Source organism: Puma concolor, chromosome D1 (assembly GCF_028749965.1).
Source record: "Puma concolor isolate L17-30 chromosome D1, mPumCon1.1.hap2, whole genome shotgun sequence".
In the NCBI taxonomy this organism is placed as follows: domain Eukaryota; kingdom Metazoa; phylum Chordata; class Mammalia; order Carnivora; family Felidae; genus Puma; species Puma concolor.
In genome coordinates this window covers 18978971-18996158 of record NC_141676.1, presented here as the reverse complement: position 1 = coordinate 18996158, position 17188 = coordinate 18978971, and the positions used below count along the sequence as shown (strand labels likewise).

The following is a 17188-nucleotide window of genomic DNA, read 5'->3' as shown; positions in this document are numbered from 1 at the left end:
ACTCTAGGGCTCTGTGTCTCCTGGCCACATGGGGACTCTCCTGCCACCCAGTGAGTCAGCCTTCCTGGGAAGCTGAGAACAGTGGCTGATGCACAGGCGCTTAGAAACTGTCTCCCAGCAAGTGACCCTGGCGGCAGAGGCTATGCCCGACACAAGAGGCCCTAAGGGGTGTCCCTGACTGGCACACGGGCTCCCCCTACCACGCATGCAGTTCCCCTACACGGGGTACAACAGGTGCGAGTGTGGGAGGAAGTATATGCACGTCCCTCACACAGGAGTGCACACAATTAGTCCACAAGGCCACTTCCTGAAACGCATTTGGACAGCAGGACTCAGACCCAGTCGATACAGGGGAACACGCCAGCCCGAGTTCACCCTGTGCACGTGCTCATAAACCCCCCAGGCCTCCACTCACACAGGCAAAGATACTGGGATATGCTCACAGGTGGCTTATCCTTGCTTGAGAAACACTCGTAATGAGACCTCAGTTCTCTGTTCATCCTCCCAGCCGGTAAACATTTATTATGCCCACAGATCTACATCTGGAAGGATCTAAGCTATAAGACAGCAGGCAAGCGCTCTGTTCTCTCCTAGGAGAAAGGCTGGCACTTAGTAGGTGCTCAGTAAATGTGGAGAGAAGGAAGGTAAGTGGAGACAGAGGACATGAGCAGACTGGAGGGGCTAGGAACCCCTGAGCCTCAGTTTCAGCCTGGCCACTTGTGGATACAAAGACCCTCTGCAGTTAGTTCTTCTCCGTATTTAAACACAACCTGGAGTCTAGAACCTGCATCTGACCGAGCCCTTCAGGACCACCAGCCCACTTATCCTGGGAACTGCTGCTCACTTTGTCCCCTACCTCTTAGCTCACTTCAGGGAAACCTCAAGACCCGTTTGTGCTTCCAGTGAAGTCTTTTGTGTCCACTGTATCCAATTTCTCCTGCACAAAAACATAAGTAAGGGAGGGGAGGGCAGGGAAACGGGGCGAAGGCGGGTCCAGACTGGGACCATCACAGAAACCTCTAGAGGGCTTTTGGAAATTTTCCAAACTCCTGCATTTCAAAAATTCAGACCCAGGAGGGGGTGGGTAAGGGTTTTCCCAAAGTCATGCAGGTTGTAGAGCACACAGCAGTGGAGACCCGCCCCGGTATACCCTATCACCCTGCCCAGCATGTGTACCCTTCTGGGCCTTAGTGTCCCCACCCAAACCTCCACAAACCCTCAATCTTCACCGGGGCCCTTGGGGGGCGCAGAGAACCAGCCGTTTTGCCCTGACCCCGGTCGCCAGCAGTCCGTCTGCAAGGGCCTTGGGGCTGATGCCCATGCTCTGCAGCCCCCAGTTTGGAAGGAGAATCCGCTTTAAGGCAATCTGCTTTAAGAGTCCAATGAACTGCGCACCGGCTCTCCCTCTTTCTGGAACATGCAGCCACGCCCGTGCCCAGCATCTTTGAGCTGAGCCTGCGTTCTCAAGCAGAGGCACCCGGCAGTGGCAGGGAAAGACAGGTACTTGGCAGGTGGTGGTGCCTCTCTCGTGCACAGTCTCTGTCTCAGACAGACACACACACACACACACACACACGTATTTCCCAGAAACCCTCCTCTCCAAAAAGGCACTCTGGGTGCAACGGAGCTCCGCGGTGACCCTCTTATCTGCCTCTGGAGCCAAAACCTGAAACTATCCGCTGCCCTGAATCGCCACCCAGATCCCCAGCCTTTTGCTCCTCCAGACCTCCCCTCAATCAAGCCTCAACTCCCTTTCCACCCCTCCCTCTCCTCCTTGGTGGTGGTGGCTTCCGGGTGGGATGGGGGTAGAGAAGAGAGTCTCTGCTAAGGTGACATAATGTGCTGGGCATGGGAAGTGGGTGGGCAGGTCTGGTGTCTGGGGCCCCCGGAACACCTCTCTGGACACACTGGAAGCTCCTAGGAAACCCTTGAGTCAGCCTTTATAGGGAAACCGGCTCTCAGGTAACGAGGACTTGCTGACCCAGGTTACCTTGACCCCCTGTACCGTAAGGAGAATCTTGCAAGGAGGTGGGGGTGTGGCCCATTTGCACATTTGTAGACCACAGAAGAAGGAGCGGGGCTGCACCTCGGGAGGGGAGGTGCCTGGTGGCCACAAATAGCTCTGATCCCGGAGAAGCACCAGCCGGGGTCTGGGAGGGATTGCTGGCTGGAGAGGGGTGCCTCTTTCTTCCGCAAAAGGGAACTGTTTGGAAGAAGGGTCCCTTCTGTCTAATCCAGCCCGGCGGAAGGCGCGTGGTGCCCGGAGCCCCCGAGCAAGGGGAACCCGGTGACTTAAACTATGAATTCACGGAGCAAGGGGAACCCGGTGACTTAAACTATGAATTCACGGAGCAAGGGGAACCCGGTGACTTAAACTATGAATTCACGGAGCAGTAAGCACATAGCTGTCTTCCTAATCTGGTGACCCGCTTTGTCACTTTAGCGAAGCCTGGGGAACCCCGTAGCTTCAGGAGCACGTGGCCAGATGGCGCCTGGCAGGCGCGTCCCAGACGCAGAACCGAGCTCTCACTGCCCCACCCAAAACAGTGCCTGGGTCTAGAAGGGGGTGGGGGAGGGAAGGGTCGTGGCAGAGGGCTTCGGGTACAGGGAGCTCTCTCTAGCCAAGCACTCGGTCACAGCCCGTCTTCCCTTCTCCCATTTCTGTGCAGCAAAACACTCACCACCAAGCACGGCTTCCCCATTCTGCCACCCAAGCCCCCGGACCCTCCCTCGGCGCTTGGCCAGGTTTCCCGCATGCTGCTTCAGGCACCCTGGTCCAAGGGCCAGCGGAGAAGCCCGAACCCAGAGGAGCGGCGCCCTCACCCCCATAACTGCAAAGGTCTCCCTATTTCCATTTGCCATCAAAACGAAGCCACGCACAGAGCCGCAGGAAAAACGCGGCCGAGGCCGAGCTAAAGGTAGGTCCCAGGAAAAGTGTGCCCAGCTGCTCTCCAAAACGAAAGTCCTTAGAGACTTGGGCGAAATTTTATCAATGGTATTTTAACTTGTTTCCCTACCTCGGCTCTGTTTCGCAGCCCGCCGGGGGCCGGGGCTTAGGCGACCCCGGGATAGCCCCGCTGCTGCATTAAGGTTTCTGGTGCAGCCGGTAAGTTTTCCAGTCCGGGTGGTGCAAATGCCCGGGTGTACAATGTCACCCTACTCAAGAAACACAACCGTCGTGAACGGGGGGGGATGGGGAAGGGAGCTGCCCAGCTCTCCGAAGTCTCTTCTGAAATTTTCTTAAAACAACTCACACACAAAAGTTTCCCCCCCAAATTTTCGTGTCCATATGCATGTCTGTATCTTGATTCAGATGGTAGTTACACCAGCGTAGACAGACAGAACAATTCTTCGAACTTTCCTCTGCACTGCACATAAATTATCACAAAGAAAACTGTGCACATCAATTGATTTAAACTACTAACCCTTTAATCTAGGTCTTCTGTTTTTCTCTTTAAATTCATGCGTGTTTAGGCCGACTGTTGAGGCACGCTGGTGGCTATAGAAATTAACAATGTAAAACATTAAAAGCATTTTCCTTCTCAACCTCCTCCTCCAAAACTGACGAGGGCGCGGGGGTCGGCAACGACACAGCTCCCAGGTTGCTGTTTTTTCTCGATCACCCTACAATCACCCAGGGCTCTTAACTGCTTCTTCCATTTCTCGCTGTCTGATTTTGGGCTTCTCTTATACAAAACCGCACGCCGGTCCTTGGACTAACTTCGAATACGATCCGGGCAGAGTTTACACATTTGGTGGTGTGTGGACTGTGTCGGCGCGGGGAAAGAAATGCCCTTAGTATTCAAACGCTGCGTCTAATTCGACAATCCGGAGCAGCGGTTCGGCCGCGCCCCAGGGGTCTCGGGCCTGGCCCGCGTCTCCCGACCTCTGAGCTCCGTGCGCTTCTCTCGGGGGCCGGGGCCAGGGCCGAGTGGATGGCAAGGTAGCGGCTAGCAACGAAAACCTTCGTGCACCGAATCGAAAGCGAAAGAGAAGGAGGGAGCAGGGCTGCTCCCCCGAAGCGTCCCGGGGCGCGTGGCCGAGGCCTGGCGCGCCGGCCGCGGCTCGCGGCTCGGGGAGGCGGCCCGGGGTTTGGGGGCGAGGCGCCGGGGACCTCACTCTCACGACGAGGAAGTGCTTTGCGCCGCTGAGAAACGTAGGGTCTCCAACCTGGCGTGTCTGCTGGGGCCCACGGGCCCAAGGACAGGCCAGGGACCAGCAAGGACTTCGAAGGCCGAAGTGCGCACCCGGCGAGGTCGTAATTGCAGCAGGCGCGTTCGTAAAATCGAAATTGTGCCCTGCACCCGGAGGCACTGCAGAGTCATCTTGTTCATCTCAGGCCTGCAGCTTGAGAGGATTCTCACCTCCACTTTCTGCAACTCCGAGAAGACCGGGCGGGCGGAAACTGGAGGCGGCTTCCCCGCCGCCGCGCGCTCTCTCCGCATGGCCCCAGCGCAGCCCCCAAGGCCCGCACCTCACTCGCCCAGGGGCGCTCGGACGCGAGGAGTGGTTCCCGGGGCTGAGGTCCCGGAGGAGGCCTCCCGAGCCTCGCCTCCGGCTAGTTGCAGTTATGCAGATCGAGAACCCGGCTTCCAGCCGCGGGACCAACAGAGCGGGGAGGGAGGTTTCCAAGTCCAAGCTACCCGCGGTCAGCCCGACAGCAACCGCGGTAGAGCCTAGTGCGGGAGGCCTTGACTACTTCCGCCTTTCCCGAGCTCCTGGGAATATCCCCAGGCTTTTTTCTTTGAACCTCATTTACCCCCTTTTGAGTCCACACCCTCCAAGCATGGGAGAGAACTGTCCCCAAGGTGTGCCTCAGTCTCCCACAGAGCCATCTCCAGAGGCCCTCCTCCTAGCAGCCTCTGTAGAGGGCAGAGCCTCACCTCTGGGTGTCTAGGTTTCCCATCTCGGACTTAATGTGCCTAATCTCCTTTTTATAGGGGCCAGAAACCTCCCCGCCAGGGAAGAATACACAGAGCTGTGTGTTGTTTGTGGCTCTGCCCTCCATCTCAGGCAGCAGGGGCATGGGGGTCCTGTAGCTGATGCTGGGCTGCCTTTCGTCCCAACCTGCAGCCTATGGCTTTGCCCACAGCAGGGGCAAAGACTTGGGTGTTCACAGGTTCCCAACAGCACAGAAGCTGAGGATGGAAACCTGGAGGAGGGTACACTACACTCTTGCTCTCTCCCTTGCTCCCTTGCGGGGTTGGGGGGCACTTACCGCCCAGTGATGTAAGTTATCAACATTCTCTCCCTGTGATGCAGATGAGGAAAAGGGCTTCAGAGGAATTACTTGCTCTACTGGCTAAGGCGAGTAGAGGAAGGGCCAGGCTGGTGTGTGGGGGCCCAGCAGGGCTCGAAGAGGGTGTCCAGAGGGGGCCAGCCCTCCCCCCCTCTCCACCCTGGACCTGAAGGCATCTTCCAAAGAAGAGGCTGGAGACAGCTTGGGACCTCTTCTTATGTAATGCTTCTTCCTCCTCAGAAGCCCCACTGGTGAATTTTTGAAAACATGCAAATCCAGTGCAGTGGGAGAGAAAACACATCAGGCTCCTGGCTTTGCACAGTGAACCTCCACGGGTCTCCCAGGCCGTGATTTGCTCTCGCCTAATAGTCCTCTGCGACAGGGACCAGGAGGAGGGAGCCTGAGCCGAGGCGCTGGCAGGCGGGTGCCTGCTGACAAGGGCTGACAGCTCCTGCCTGCCTGAGTGTGGAGCTGTGAGTGTCTGTGATCTGAGTGCCTGATCTCATTCCAACAGGAAGGTGGAGAGGAAAGGTGGAGGAAGTGGGGAAAGGCCACCGGAACTTTCTAAATCTGCTCTCAGTCCTGTCCTTTGGGTTTGGGAGTGTGTGACTATGTGTGAGGCCACACGAGTGAGTGTATTTGTGTGTGACCATGTTGGCTCACGAGGAAGAGGTTGTGTGTGTGCGCAGACTCAAGTGTATGATTGTGTAAAAATGTTTGTGTCAATAACCACCTAAAGAACTGGTTCAGAGCCTCTGGGAAAGCTAGTTTGAACGTAGGAAAGTGTGTGCCACGGGCTGTTTTCCTGAGGCTGTTCTAGTCACCGAAGCCTCCACCATGTCCTATGTCTCTCCATCCAACCTTGGTCCCTCCATCCAGCCTGGGCCCGTGCAACCAAAGTCATTGCTCTGTCAGGACCAGCTGATCTCCAGGGCCCTGCCTGAAGGCCAAGGTCTCAGGGAGAGTGTGTACCCAGGGTTCCTAGCCCAGGGAAAATTTTTCCCTCCCTTCTGGGTTGTTTTCTCTGCTGGCTTGGGGCTCATCAATCTGGATTCAGTGGGAGGGAAGGCCTATAGGCTCCTGAGCTGCTCTGGTCTCAGGCAGCCCGATCTTCCACCCTCCGGGGGCCCAGGCCTACGACGTCCTGCCTGTGAGCTCAAGGGGGCTTGGAGGTCATTTAGGCCTCGGGTTCCCTGGGGGCCCAAATCAGGACCCAGAACCTTCCCTCTTCCCCCAGCACCGCCCCGCCTCGGGCTCTGCAGTTCCCTGACTTCTTGCGGGTCGGTCCTAAACCGTTGTTCCCAGGCCAGTCGCCCCCCCAGGTTGGCCACAGGAGAAACGCTTGGAGCCTGAGCCGGCCTGTCTCTCCGCCGCGAGCCGCGCTTGCGGGGCGTGTGGGTTTGTGGGGTGTGTGGGTTTGTGGGGTGGCGAACTGGGGTCTTCGATGACTCCGGGCGTCGGGAGCCCAGCACCCGTGTGGCCCCCTGTGCCAGGGCATCCCGGGCTTCGCCGACTGCGCCCCGGGCTCCCAGAGGGCTCGGCACCTGCGACGCTCCCACCTGCAGCGCCGCCCGAGGAGCCTCCCTCCAGGCCTGCGGGGAGCGAGGCCTCCGCAGCCCCGGAGCCCCGCGCGCGAGCGCTGCACCGGGACTGTTGGCCTCGGCGCGCCCGGAGCCCCTGCGAAGCGTCCGCTTCAGAGGGGGCCCCGAAAGCAGCGCAAAGCGAGTGGTTCGGCGAAGACGGGGAGAAACAAACACCAGGTCGTCTTTAACAGCCCAAACGCTCCGAGCCCTCGGCTGGAGGATACGAAGGTGGCAGGACGGATCCCATGGTCCCCTCAGAGCAGTCGGTTCCTATTTGCCGACCCAGAGCCACCCCACTGCTCGGCCCCGCGCCTCCCCAGCCCGCCGAGTCCGGCCTCGCGAAAGCCAAGTGGGCTTCAAGGGCTCCGAAGCCTCGGTCCCGGGGTCCCCAGCCCTGAGCACCCCGCACGTGCACTCACCGTAGCAGGGGACCTGCAAGGCCGCGTTGTGGCCGCCGCTGCCTTCCTGGATTTTGAGGCTGCCGTCCGGGGGCGTCTTGCAAGCGCCGCGCTGCAAGTAGAGATGCGGTTGCTGCGCGGGCGGCTGTGGCTGCGGCTGCGGCTGCGGCTGCGGCTGCTGCGGGGCCGGCGGCTGAGGCTGGGGCTGGAACTTGTTAAAGGAGCCCCGCGCCCCGGCGCCGCTCTCCAGGGGTGCCGCCAGGTCCTGCTGCCCCGCGCCGTAGCGGGCCCGGCTCTTGGCGTCTCCGAATCCCTGTCCTTTGGCGGCGGCCGATAGGAAAGTTGTGCCGAACTTCTCGCCGCCCGGGTATGCCCTAAAAGGCGAGGAGCCCTCCCGGCTCTGCGACACCGGGCTGTAGTAGGCGTCCATGGCAGCAGCCGGCGACTCGCAGTAAGACACACAAGTCTCAGCATTCATGCCTGGCCTGCGCGGGCGACGGGCGGGGGCGCGAGCGAGAGCGCGAGGACGCCACCGCGCGCCTTGGCCGGGAGTTTGGAGAGGCGAGGAGGCGGTGGCCTTGCGCTCCGCGCCGGCCTGCTCGCTCTCCCTCCTCCCCTGCGCTTCTCTCTCTCTCTCTCTCTCTCTCTTTCTTTCTCTCTCTCTCTCTTCCTCTCTCTATGTCTCCCTCTCTCTCCCTCTCTCTCTCCCCCCTCCTCCTCCTCTCTCTTCCTTCTCCCTCCACACAGCTGGCCCAGGGAAAGAACGGAGGGCTGTAAAAAGATTCAGATGTTTGGGAAAGTTGACCAGATCTCCCAAACTCTCTTAAGGTGTTGGGGGGGGGGAGAGTGAATTCCACCCCCCAAGACTCTCTCCTTCCTTCTCTCCTTCTCCCTCCACCCTACTCTCCTTCCACTTCCTGCGCCTCCCTTCCTCTCTCTTAAGGAGATGCTACTAACTGGTTCGCTAGGGATTAAACCTGGAGGCACCGGAGGGCCTTTCGGATTCTAGGGATTCTAGGCCCGGAGAGGTGACGGGACCCCCAGGACTCCTGAGGCTAGGCAGAGAATTGGTGGGTCCATGATTTGGCCTAGGGGAGGGGAGCAGGCAAAACTTTAGTGACAGATTAAAAGAAAGAAAGAAATGAAACAAAAACACCCAACAGGTTTTCACGTGGAGTCTGAAGGGTCTCTAGCCTCCTGATATGGGTGAGTCCTTTGGACACTTGCCTCCAAATTTGTGGGTGCGGCTCTGGGCCTTCCCACTGGTGCCCTTTCCTCTGTTTACAACCCCTCTTCCCCATTTGCAGTCCCTCCATGAAATTAACACGCACACCAAGCACTAGTCCCCTGCGGGGCCACTTTCCCGTCTTATTAACTATTTCCCTCCCCTGGAAGGGCGCTGGGTCTGGGTGCAGAGGGGCCTGTGTTCACTCAAGCACCGGAGAGACCCTCGATGGGCCAAGTTGGGGAAGTCTTACAGCTCGGTCCCCTCCCTCCCCTCCTGGGACAGAGCCCTTCTCTCCCCAGCACTGCACCCAACCCAGGGGATTTTCCGGTCTTGGTCTGGGGTTGAGAGCAAGGGGTTGGGAGACCTGCTGGCTGCGCCTGGTCTTCACACAGTCACCTGCTCGGGGCTTGGGGTAAGGGTGAGGCAGCTTCTTCTCTCTCTACACTCACTGTCTCCGACCTGAGACCGATGGCTTGGATTTGATGGGTTGTGGTTTCCCTAGGCGACGACGCGGGGCACACTGGACCAGTCACAGCAAGGGAAAAGAACTTTTAAGGTGCGTCCAGCCCTTTCCCCAGGGTTAGTCATCGATCGTATCTCACAACAACTGTGAGTGGTGGGAAGTTGGGGCCCCCAATTTTCGATGAACAAACCGAGGCTCAGACAGGTGTGGTCACTTGGCTGAGGCCCGCCTTGGACACCATGCCGTGGCCAGTCCCTCCACGGTCCAGGGATGGCATCGGGGACAGCGAAAACGCCAAGCGCAGAGGAGACGGGTCTCCCACTGGGGAATGAGTCAGTTTGAAGGAGACCGCTCAGAGCAGCTTATGACAAACTGCAGGGAAAATCCGCGGATTGAGGACTTCCCTCAAGGGAGGCTGGGGATGGGGTGAGCAGTAAAGGGGCAAAGTAGAACGAGAGAGGGCCTGAGCATCGTGAACCCAGGCACGTGGGTCGGAAATCCATTTTCTGAACCTACCATATCCCAAAGAAAAAAGACCTGGGGGGGGGTGTGCCTCTACTCCCAACCTCATCCGGGCTAATCCTCACCCCCACCCCACTCCCTTGGTATCTCTGCTCCTTGCTCTGCCTCCGGCCGCCGACTGCTCAATCCCACATCTGGTTTCCATCGCGGCTTACCTTGAAGTGCTCGTTAATAAAGATATTCCGAAAACCTAGGCCAGGGGTGCGCGGGTCCGAACCCCTCCCCCCCGCCCATGGGGACCTGAGCGGCTCTGGCCCGCAGACGTAAGCCATGCAGATATAAGTCATCTTATATTTATTAAGCACCTATTGTGCCAGAAGCCATCCACAGGTCATGCCCCAATCCCCACCCCCACCCCCAAACAGTGTGTGGCAATGCTCACCTTGTCCTACCCATTTTGCAGATGAGTAGACTGAAATTCAGAGAAACCATCTGATTTTCCAGCCTCAGATAGTAAAAAGTGGATGAGCTTCCCATTGTCCCAAATGTTCCTGTCCAATTTGTTTCAGTTCTTAGAAACTGCCAAGTTCTGCCTGCGCACAGCAGTTTAGGGGTTTCCTCTGCCTAGAACTCCCCAATCTGGAGCCTGTGCTTTTGTCTCGTTAATGATCTGGGGTCCAGCTAGAGTCCCTTCCTCCAGAAAGCCTTCCCACGCCACCCAATGGGATTTGGTTCTCCCACGTGCTGAGTCTCTTTCTTGGACCTTGTTGTCTAGTTTGATCAGGTCAGTGTGAATCTTTTAAAAAAAAATTTTAAACATGTTTGTTTATTTTTGAGACACACACACACACACACACACGCACGCGCACGGAATGTGAGTGGGGGAGGGACAGAGAAAGAGGGAGACACAGAATCCAAAGCAGGCTCCAGGCTCTGAGCTGTCAGCACGAGTCCGATGTGGGGCTCGAACCCACGAACCCAAAGCCGTGAGATCATGACCTGAGCCGAAGTCGGATGCTCCACAGACTGAACCACACAGGCGCCCTGGGTCAGTGTGAATCTTGACCTCACTGGTCAGAGGCTCCTAGAGGACAGCCTCGGCCATGCCTGGTGCCGCACAGATATTTGTGAAATAAAATACTAAAGCCGTGAGCTGTGGACCCAGGGTTCCATCCACTGCCCATTTTTGCCATACTAGCTCATACTAGTTCAAGGGTCTTTGGTTTCCTTTAGCCAAAAGCAATCAGTTGCTCTCCCTCCCCCTCCTCAGGAATGAAGCGACAGAATTAAGAGCCTGCCTCTCTGAGGCTGCACGAAAATAGTGAGCTCACTTAGAACAGGGGCCCGTCCTGTTTTGTTTGCTACGGGTCTTGACACATCGTGGGTCCTCATAAAATGCGTGTTGAATGGACCATCGAAAACGGCATGCGGTCCAGCAGCGTCCTGGCGAATCTTTGCCAAGGAGTGCCCAAGGAGCAGGCTGCCCTTGTCCATGTACCCAGGAGCCGCCTGGACACCTACAGGGTGGCAGCAACCTCTTCCACTTCTCCCCCAAGATTCCAGGCCCAGGCATGAAGAGAAGAGCACAAGCATCGAAATGCATGGGTGCAAGACAGGCACAGGTGTAACCGCGACGTTCTCCGGTAACCTCTGCTCTCAGTGCCAGAAAACCCGAGTCCCAGGAAGCTTTCTGTGGGCGCTGCCTCTCACCACCTACCCACCTGCGCTTTTGTTACCTGTTGAATTACTGCCTCATTATTCAGCCCTTTCCTCGGCTACCTGGGAAATTCCAAACCCTTAGCACTCGGGACACAGCATTTGGTGCCCTCAGCTGGAGCTCCTTCTAGGCACGGAGCTCCTTCTTGGAACCAGCACCACTGCCTTCTACCTTTCTACATTGTATCTTATGGATGGACTCAGAAAGAGTGAGCACTTGGCTGGGAGCGAGGAAGCGAGTGCCTGTGTGTGGGTTTGCCTGGGATCTGGAGACAATAGGCGGGGCATGGTTTCCCTCATGAAAACCATCACCGACCCCCTCTCTCAAGTCCCTACAAACACACCTTTCAGGAGAGAACACTAATAAGAGTAGCTGGTTGTTTCTGTCTGTGTGCATTCAATCATTTGTGCGTCCACCAGCCCGCCCATCTGCCCATCGTCCGTCCGTCCATCCATCCATCCATCCATCCATCCATCCATCCTTCCTTTGCTAAAAGCCAAGCCACTCAGTTCCCCCACTAGGCTTGCCAGCCATCTGAAGCCAGGTTTTGGCCCAGCCTCTGCTCTCCCGGTGAGTTTTTTCTCCTGCAGCCAACACTCCCCCTGGCTTGCTGTTTGTCTTGAAGTTGCCCCAGCTGCCCTTGACACCCTGGCTTGGCCATATCTCTGTACTTCCCCGTTACCTCACCGCATACCGGGAATGATGGGGGTCAGCAGGGCCCTCTGCTTTAAGTCCTGCACCCCCACCCCTAGCAGGCACATCCCCCGCCGCCGTCCCCTTTCCCTCCCTTTTGCAACTCCCGCTCAGCCCTCCTGGAAGCAGTTCCCCTCTTTTGAGGGCTCTGCACACAACTGGGGGAAGGGAAATGCTGAAGAAAAGCCTTTCTTTGTCAAGGCTGAGTGTCCAGTGCCCCCTCCTCTGGGAGAACTTCCTTCACCACCCCAGCTACTGCTCGGTCACATTTGCCTGTTTACTTCTTCCATAGTATCTATCCCGGACTGATATTATCCCCACTTTCGTTGATCTACTTGGTTTATTGTTTGTCTTCCTACTGGAACGTGAGTTCATGGCTACTGTCTCCGACAGTTGGGAGTACTGTGCCTCGCACATAGCACCGCTCAGTCATATCTTTTGAATGAATGGCTGAAGGAGTGAATAAACCAATGGATGGATGGATGAAGGAATGAATAGCAGGAGAGTGTGCTTCGGGACTGGAGGGTAGCTGCCCAGTCCCGCTGGTTCAAGGTTGGAACTCTTGAGATCAGGCATGTAGGAATGAGTTGGTTAGAAGGTCCCGGACTGGGGGGAAGAAGGCACAGCAGACACGCCTTTCTTTCGGAGGGAAGGGTGGATTTGGAGCCATTCCTTTGGTCAGAGCTCTCCCCCACACCGCCCCCTCCCGCCCTCACCCTTGCACTCTCACCCCACTGGACAAACAGTGGAGCTCAGGGCCTGGGCACTTTAGCCCTGGTTGGCAGACTGGCTTATCTTCTATGTGACTTCTGACTGCCCCAAGCCTCAACGTCCGGTGTGAGCAAAATGGGGACCACACCCACCTCAGCGAGTGTATACTCTACTTGGCTGGAAGTTGCCCCTCCTCCGTAAGTGGCAGGAGGCAGCAAACACTGGAAGTTTGGGGAGGACGAAAGGACGTTTTGGACACCTGCGGAATGGGCGGGAAGAGTCAAGCTATAAACTGGGGAGGACAGGACTCTTATAAATCTTGCACAGGAGCCCTCCCTGCCCTGCAGACCCCTGTGCACAAACCTCACGCTCTGGAAATACCAATATTAGCAGCAATGTGGTGCACAACTGTTACAAGTAAGTTCTTGCACATTGAGATCTTTGCAGTCCTCCCAATAGCCCCATGGTGGTACTATTATTCTTATTTTACAGTCATTACAACACCGAAGCACAGAGAAGTGAAGTAATTGGTTCCCATCATCAGCAAGGCAGAGGACTTGGGATTCTAACTCAGGGGTCTTACCTCAGAACCCGTGCTTCAGATCGCTTTGCATTGTCAGAGATCTCTGTAACCCAGTCTGGTTCTCAGAGATCTCTGGGGACGGGCGGGTCCACTGGTTCCCGAGCCCGTGGCCTGCAGGGTGCACCGAGCGGCTCTCACTTCTCCGAAGGTGCCGAAGGTGCCGAAGGTGCCGGGCGTGACAGAAGTGAGCCGGGCCGGGTCTCGGCGCGATCGCCAGCCCCAGCCACACGCGCGGACCCACCGACATCCAGCCTCCCAGACCCCGCCCCAGTCTCCCCGAATGCGGACACCGAGGCACCTGCGCGTTCCGCTCCCGAGGCGGCGCTGCCCTCGGGCCAGCCGCGCCCCCTATCGGGCGGAGGCAAGGAGGGTGGCCGCGGCGAAGGGGGGCGCAGGACTCGGCAGGCGGGGGCCAAAGTGCCCCCAGCTGCCCTGCGGAAGGCGTGGGGTCTCTTAGGAGCGTTGAACCCGCGGGAGGATCCAGCCAGAGGGCACGAGACCAGGTCCCCGCCTGCCCTTCCTGCTTGGCAGGACTTGTTACCCCGTTTCAGTGCTTAGCCTTTCCCGATGTCCCGGACCCCCATCGGTCCCAGGCTGCGCACGCTCGGGAATTCGGAATTCGGCGCGGGGAGGGGCCTTCGAGGGCAACCACCTCCCTGTCACCTCCTGCACTATTTTTAATAAGGCCTGGGAGCCAGGGGGTCGAAAGGAAGCCTGCGTCCAGGGGCATAGCTTTCTGCATTAATCTGCGAGTGGCGCGGACGGAGAAGCCAGTCGTTCTAGAGTTCTTGTCACACACAATTCGGTCTGGGGCGTCGAAGAAGTACAAAGCGGGAGGGACGGAGGTTTTTTACAAAGGACCAACCCCGCCGCCTGCGCCCGCGGGGCCCGCACAACTTTGCCCATCCAGACGCGCTTCCAGGGTCTGTCCCCCGTGCGTTCGGGGCGCCGGGCGTCTCCACTTCCCCGCGCGGGGCTGCGGGTCCGTCCGAAGGCGCAGGCCCCGCCACGCAGCCGGGTTCCCTGCCCTCCCCTCGCGAGCGCCAGGCGGGGAGAGAGCTCTGAGGGCCAGCGCAGGTGGCATCTGGGGAGCCCCGTGGGAAAAAAGCTCTGCACTCTGCCGGGGGCGACTGCCTTCGCCCCCGAGCCGGAGAGGACCTTGTTAGAACCGGAAGTCTTCAGCCGAATTCTGATCCAGGGCACCCCCTGAATATTGGTTACAGCCCAGGAGGACACGGATAATTTAAATCTACAGATAATCTCAAACGCCGAACCCCCAGCCAGGTGTTTGAACTGAAGCTCCCTGTGCATTGTTTCTCCCCGTCCTTTCTCTCCTGAAACGCAGTCCTTAAGGTTTCAAAAAGTGGCTGGGAAAGACTGGCCATGGGAAGACGGAGGCCCAAGCACACCGCCTCATATACATAGGGGTCCCCAGGCATCTCAAGGGCAGAAATGAGGTCTCAGTTTCTTGAGATGCTTGCTGGGAGGAGAGGATCTGCCCTTGCTCAGCCAACCCAGGGAAGCACTAGGAACTTTGTGCCCATTACTCTGATCAGAAGACAGAGGAATAGGCAACGGTGGAGAAGTGTTGACAGCTTCTCACATCGTGTCTGCCTGTCCTTGGCAATGGGGAGGGGGCTGGAAAAGGCGGGGTGGGTGGGGAGGGAGGAGGCGCAAGGTGCCCTGACAGCAATTCCGTTAGTGGTCGGGAGACCAGCTTTAGATGCAAGTTTGAATCCCAGCTCTGCCACTTTGGGGCTGTGTAGTGTGGGCTAAGTGACAGCTTTCATAAGCTTCAGTTTGCTTTTCTGCAAAATGGGGATAACAATAGTACCTGCTTCATAGAATAGCTGTAAGGATGAAGTGAGATCATACTCACACGGGCTTAAGCATTTTCCGGTAACAACAGTGATCACCTCCTTTCCATTTTGGAGACCCTGTGATTTTAAACATCATAGCCCAGCCTTAGAGAACCGGAAATGACCATTTGGGGTTTCTGTCCTTCCACCTTTGGGGAAATGGGTCATATTCATCCTCCTCTCTGACCATAGCTCCTCCGTGGATCAGTCAGGTTCCTGTCAAAGCACCAGGAGTGAAAAGGCCGAAGGAATTAGTAGCTCCCAGGGTCCTGCCCTTCCTGCAGTGGGTGCCAGTGGTTGGTGAAGGGTGTGTGCTGTGTGTGTGTGGGGGGGGGGGGGGAGGAGTGTGGGGGGAGTCTTGAGGGGAGGAGGGGAGCACTGCCCTCCAGGTCCCAGCTGCACCCCACCTGGCACTTCACCTCCCTCCATTCTCTCTGTGAGCTCGCTGTGCTGTGAGGTGGGGTGTGAATCCCCGTCTATAGCCTGGGAAATGGAAGCCCAGAGAGGTGACCCCCCCTTGCCTGGAGTCACATTGCCCGCAGAGGTCAAGTTGACTCTCATACTGGGAGCTTTGGGCTCCCTCCCAGGCCTGGTATTTTTGGCTCGGCAGCCATAGCAGGCTGGGGCCTCACCGTGGGGGTGGGGGAGGGGGTCTGGCATTTACATCCCTGGCCTGCACCCCACCCCCCACCCTGACAGTCTCAGGCCTGCCTCCGGAGGGAGGGATCCTGGCCCTAGCACCTGTCATAGGCGGCAGCCAGAGCGCACATTCTGATCCCATAATCCGGGGGCTTGTGATTGGCAGGGAGGAGGCGGAGGAGGGGAAGGAGGGTGGGAGGGAGAATGCCGGAGAGAAAAATTTGAGCAACCCTAGAAACCGGAGGCAGAAGCAGAGACAGCTACAGAGCTTGGCACAGTGCCTGGCACATAGTAGGTGCTTAGTAAGTGGTGGTGGTGGTTCTGTTTCTCTTGCCTCCTGCTCTCACCAGCTGCCTCCCAACCTCCTTACCCTCTCCATCCCGCAGGGTTGTATCTGAGGACCACGGTCTGACCTGGACCTTCTTTCTCTCTCCTATGCTGCCTGCTGTTCTTCCCTCCCTGGGACCTGTGGGCGCACAGCACAGCTGGCCTCCCCGCAGTCCCCTGGCAGGGGCCGGAGCCGGCCCAGAGCGCACATCTGTGGGCAAACTGGGATTACACCTCCTCCAGTCGACCTCTTCTCCCAGAGCTGAAGGGTGGGTGGCGGGGGGGAAGGGAAGCAGGGGCCTTGACTGCCGAGGTAAGGGCGAAATTGCTCCAGCTAGGTGGTTCCCGAACACCCAGCCCTAGGGGGAGCCTATGGCAGCGCGGGCTCCCGGTTGCCCCGGGCCTGGAGTGTGTCGACTTGGAAAACTACAAGGCAGTTGAGATAAAAGACACAACACATCTAGAGTCTCCCGCCCGGGTTTGGGACGCCACCAGGGGACACAGGCGAGGCCCCGAGGTGGCGGCACTTTCCCTCAGTTTCTTGGGTGCCTGTTCAGGTCCCGCACTCCTCTGTGCATCCGGAGAGCAACGCACTCTCCCTCGGTCCTCGCCCGAGGGCTGGAGACTGAACGAGGCAGAGCGAGGCCAGGGTGAGGAGCCGCCCGCCCGAAATACACGGGAAATAAAGGCCCACAGAGTGGGCCCTGGGACAGGCTTTGGCCCCTCGGTCCTCGAAGCGGCTGCGCAGTGAGTGACGCGCTGTGGGGCCTCGGACGCAAGCTTCCTCTCAGCCTGTTTCCCCAGCTGCTCTGCCGTCCTCAGGAGCGCTCCCGCTTCTAGCTACTTTGTCTAAATTGAATTCGTTTCCAGGTCGGAGTCGAGTTTGTCCGAGGGGGTAGTTGAAAATGCGCGCGCTCTCTGGAGCCGGGCGGAACTGGTTGCTGATCCCGGATCTGGGTGCGGATGTGCAGTCGTGGGCAAGTCAGTTCTCTCTGTGCCTCAGTGTCCTCATCTGTGAAATGGCGGTGGTTACTGCTGTTTCCTAGGGAAGAGATCACGTGGGCAGGCGATTCCTTGACCCCAGTTCTCATTTGCATCCGGACGGTGGCAGGCTTTGCGGGGCTTGGCGGAACACACAGCTCTCGCACTCGTCATGACCTAGTGTGCCATCCCATTCAGGTTACCTGGTCGCTGGGTTCCTGGAGTTCTTCATTCTGCCCTGCTCCTGGGGCCACAGGACTCGCCCTTCAATGGCTCTTCTGGTCCCTAAGTGTGGCCAGTCAAAT

The 17188-nt window shown here is 58.0% G+C and overlaps 1 protein-coding gene across 2 annotated transcripts in view; it reads right to left on the bottom strand.

The window, feature by feature from the left end:
- Window positions 1-7844, bottom strand: part of ALX4 (ALX homeobox 4) — a 46782-nt gene extending 38938 nt beyond the window's left edge. Inside the window, exon 1 of one of the 2 annotated variants that reach the window (XM_086677630.1) lies at window positions 7242-7844. In XM_086677630.1, the coding sequence (XP_086533756.1) occupies window positions 7242-7698 (457 nt within the window). In that variant the 5' untranslated portion in view covers window positions 7699-7844. The remainder of the gene's footprint in view (window positions 1-7241) is intronic. The other variant, XM_025928975.2, reaches the window with a different exon arrangement.
- Between the last annotated feature and the right edge of the window lie 9344 nt (window positions 7845-17188).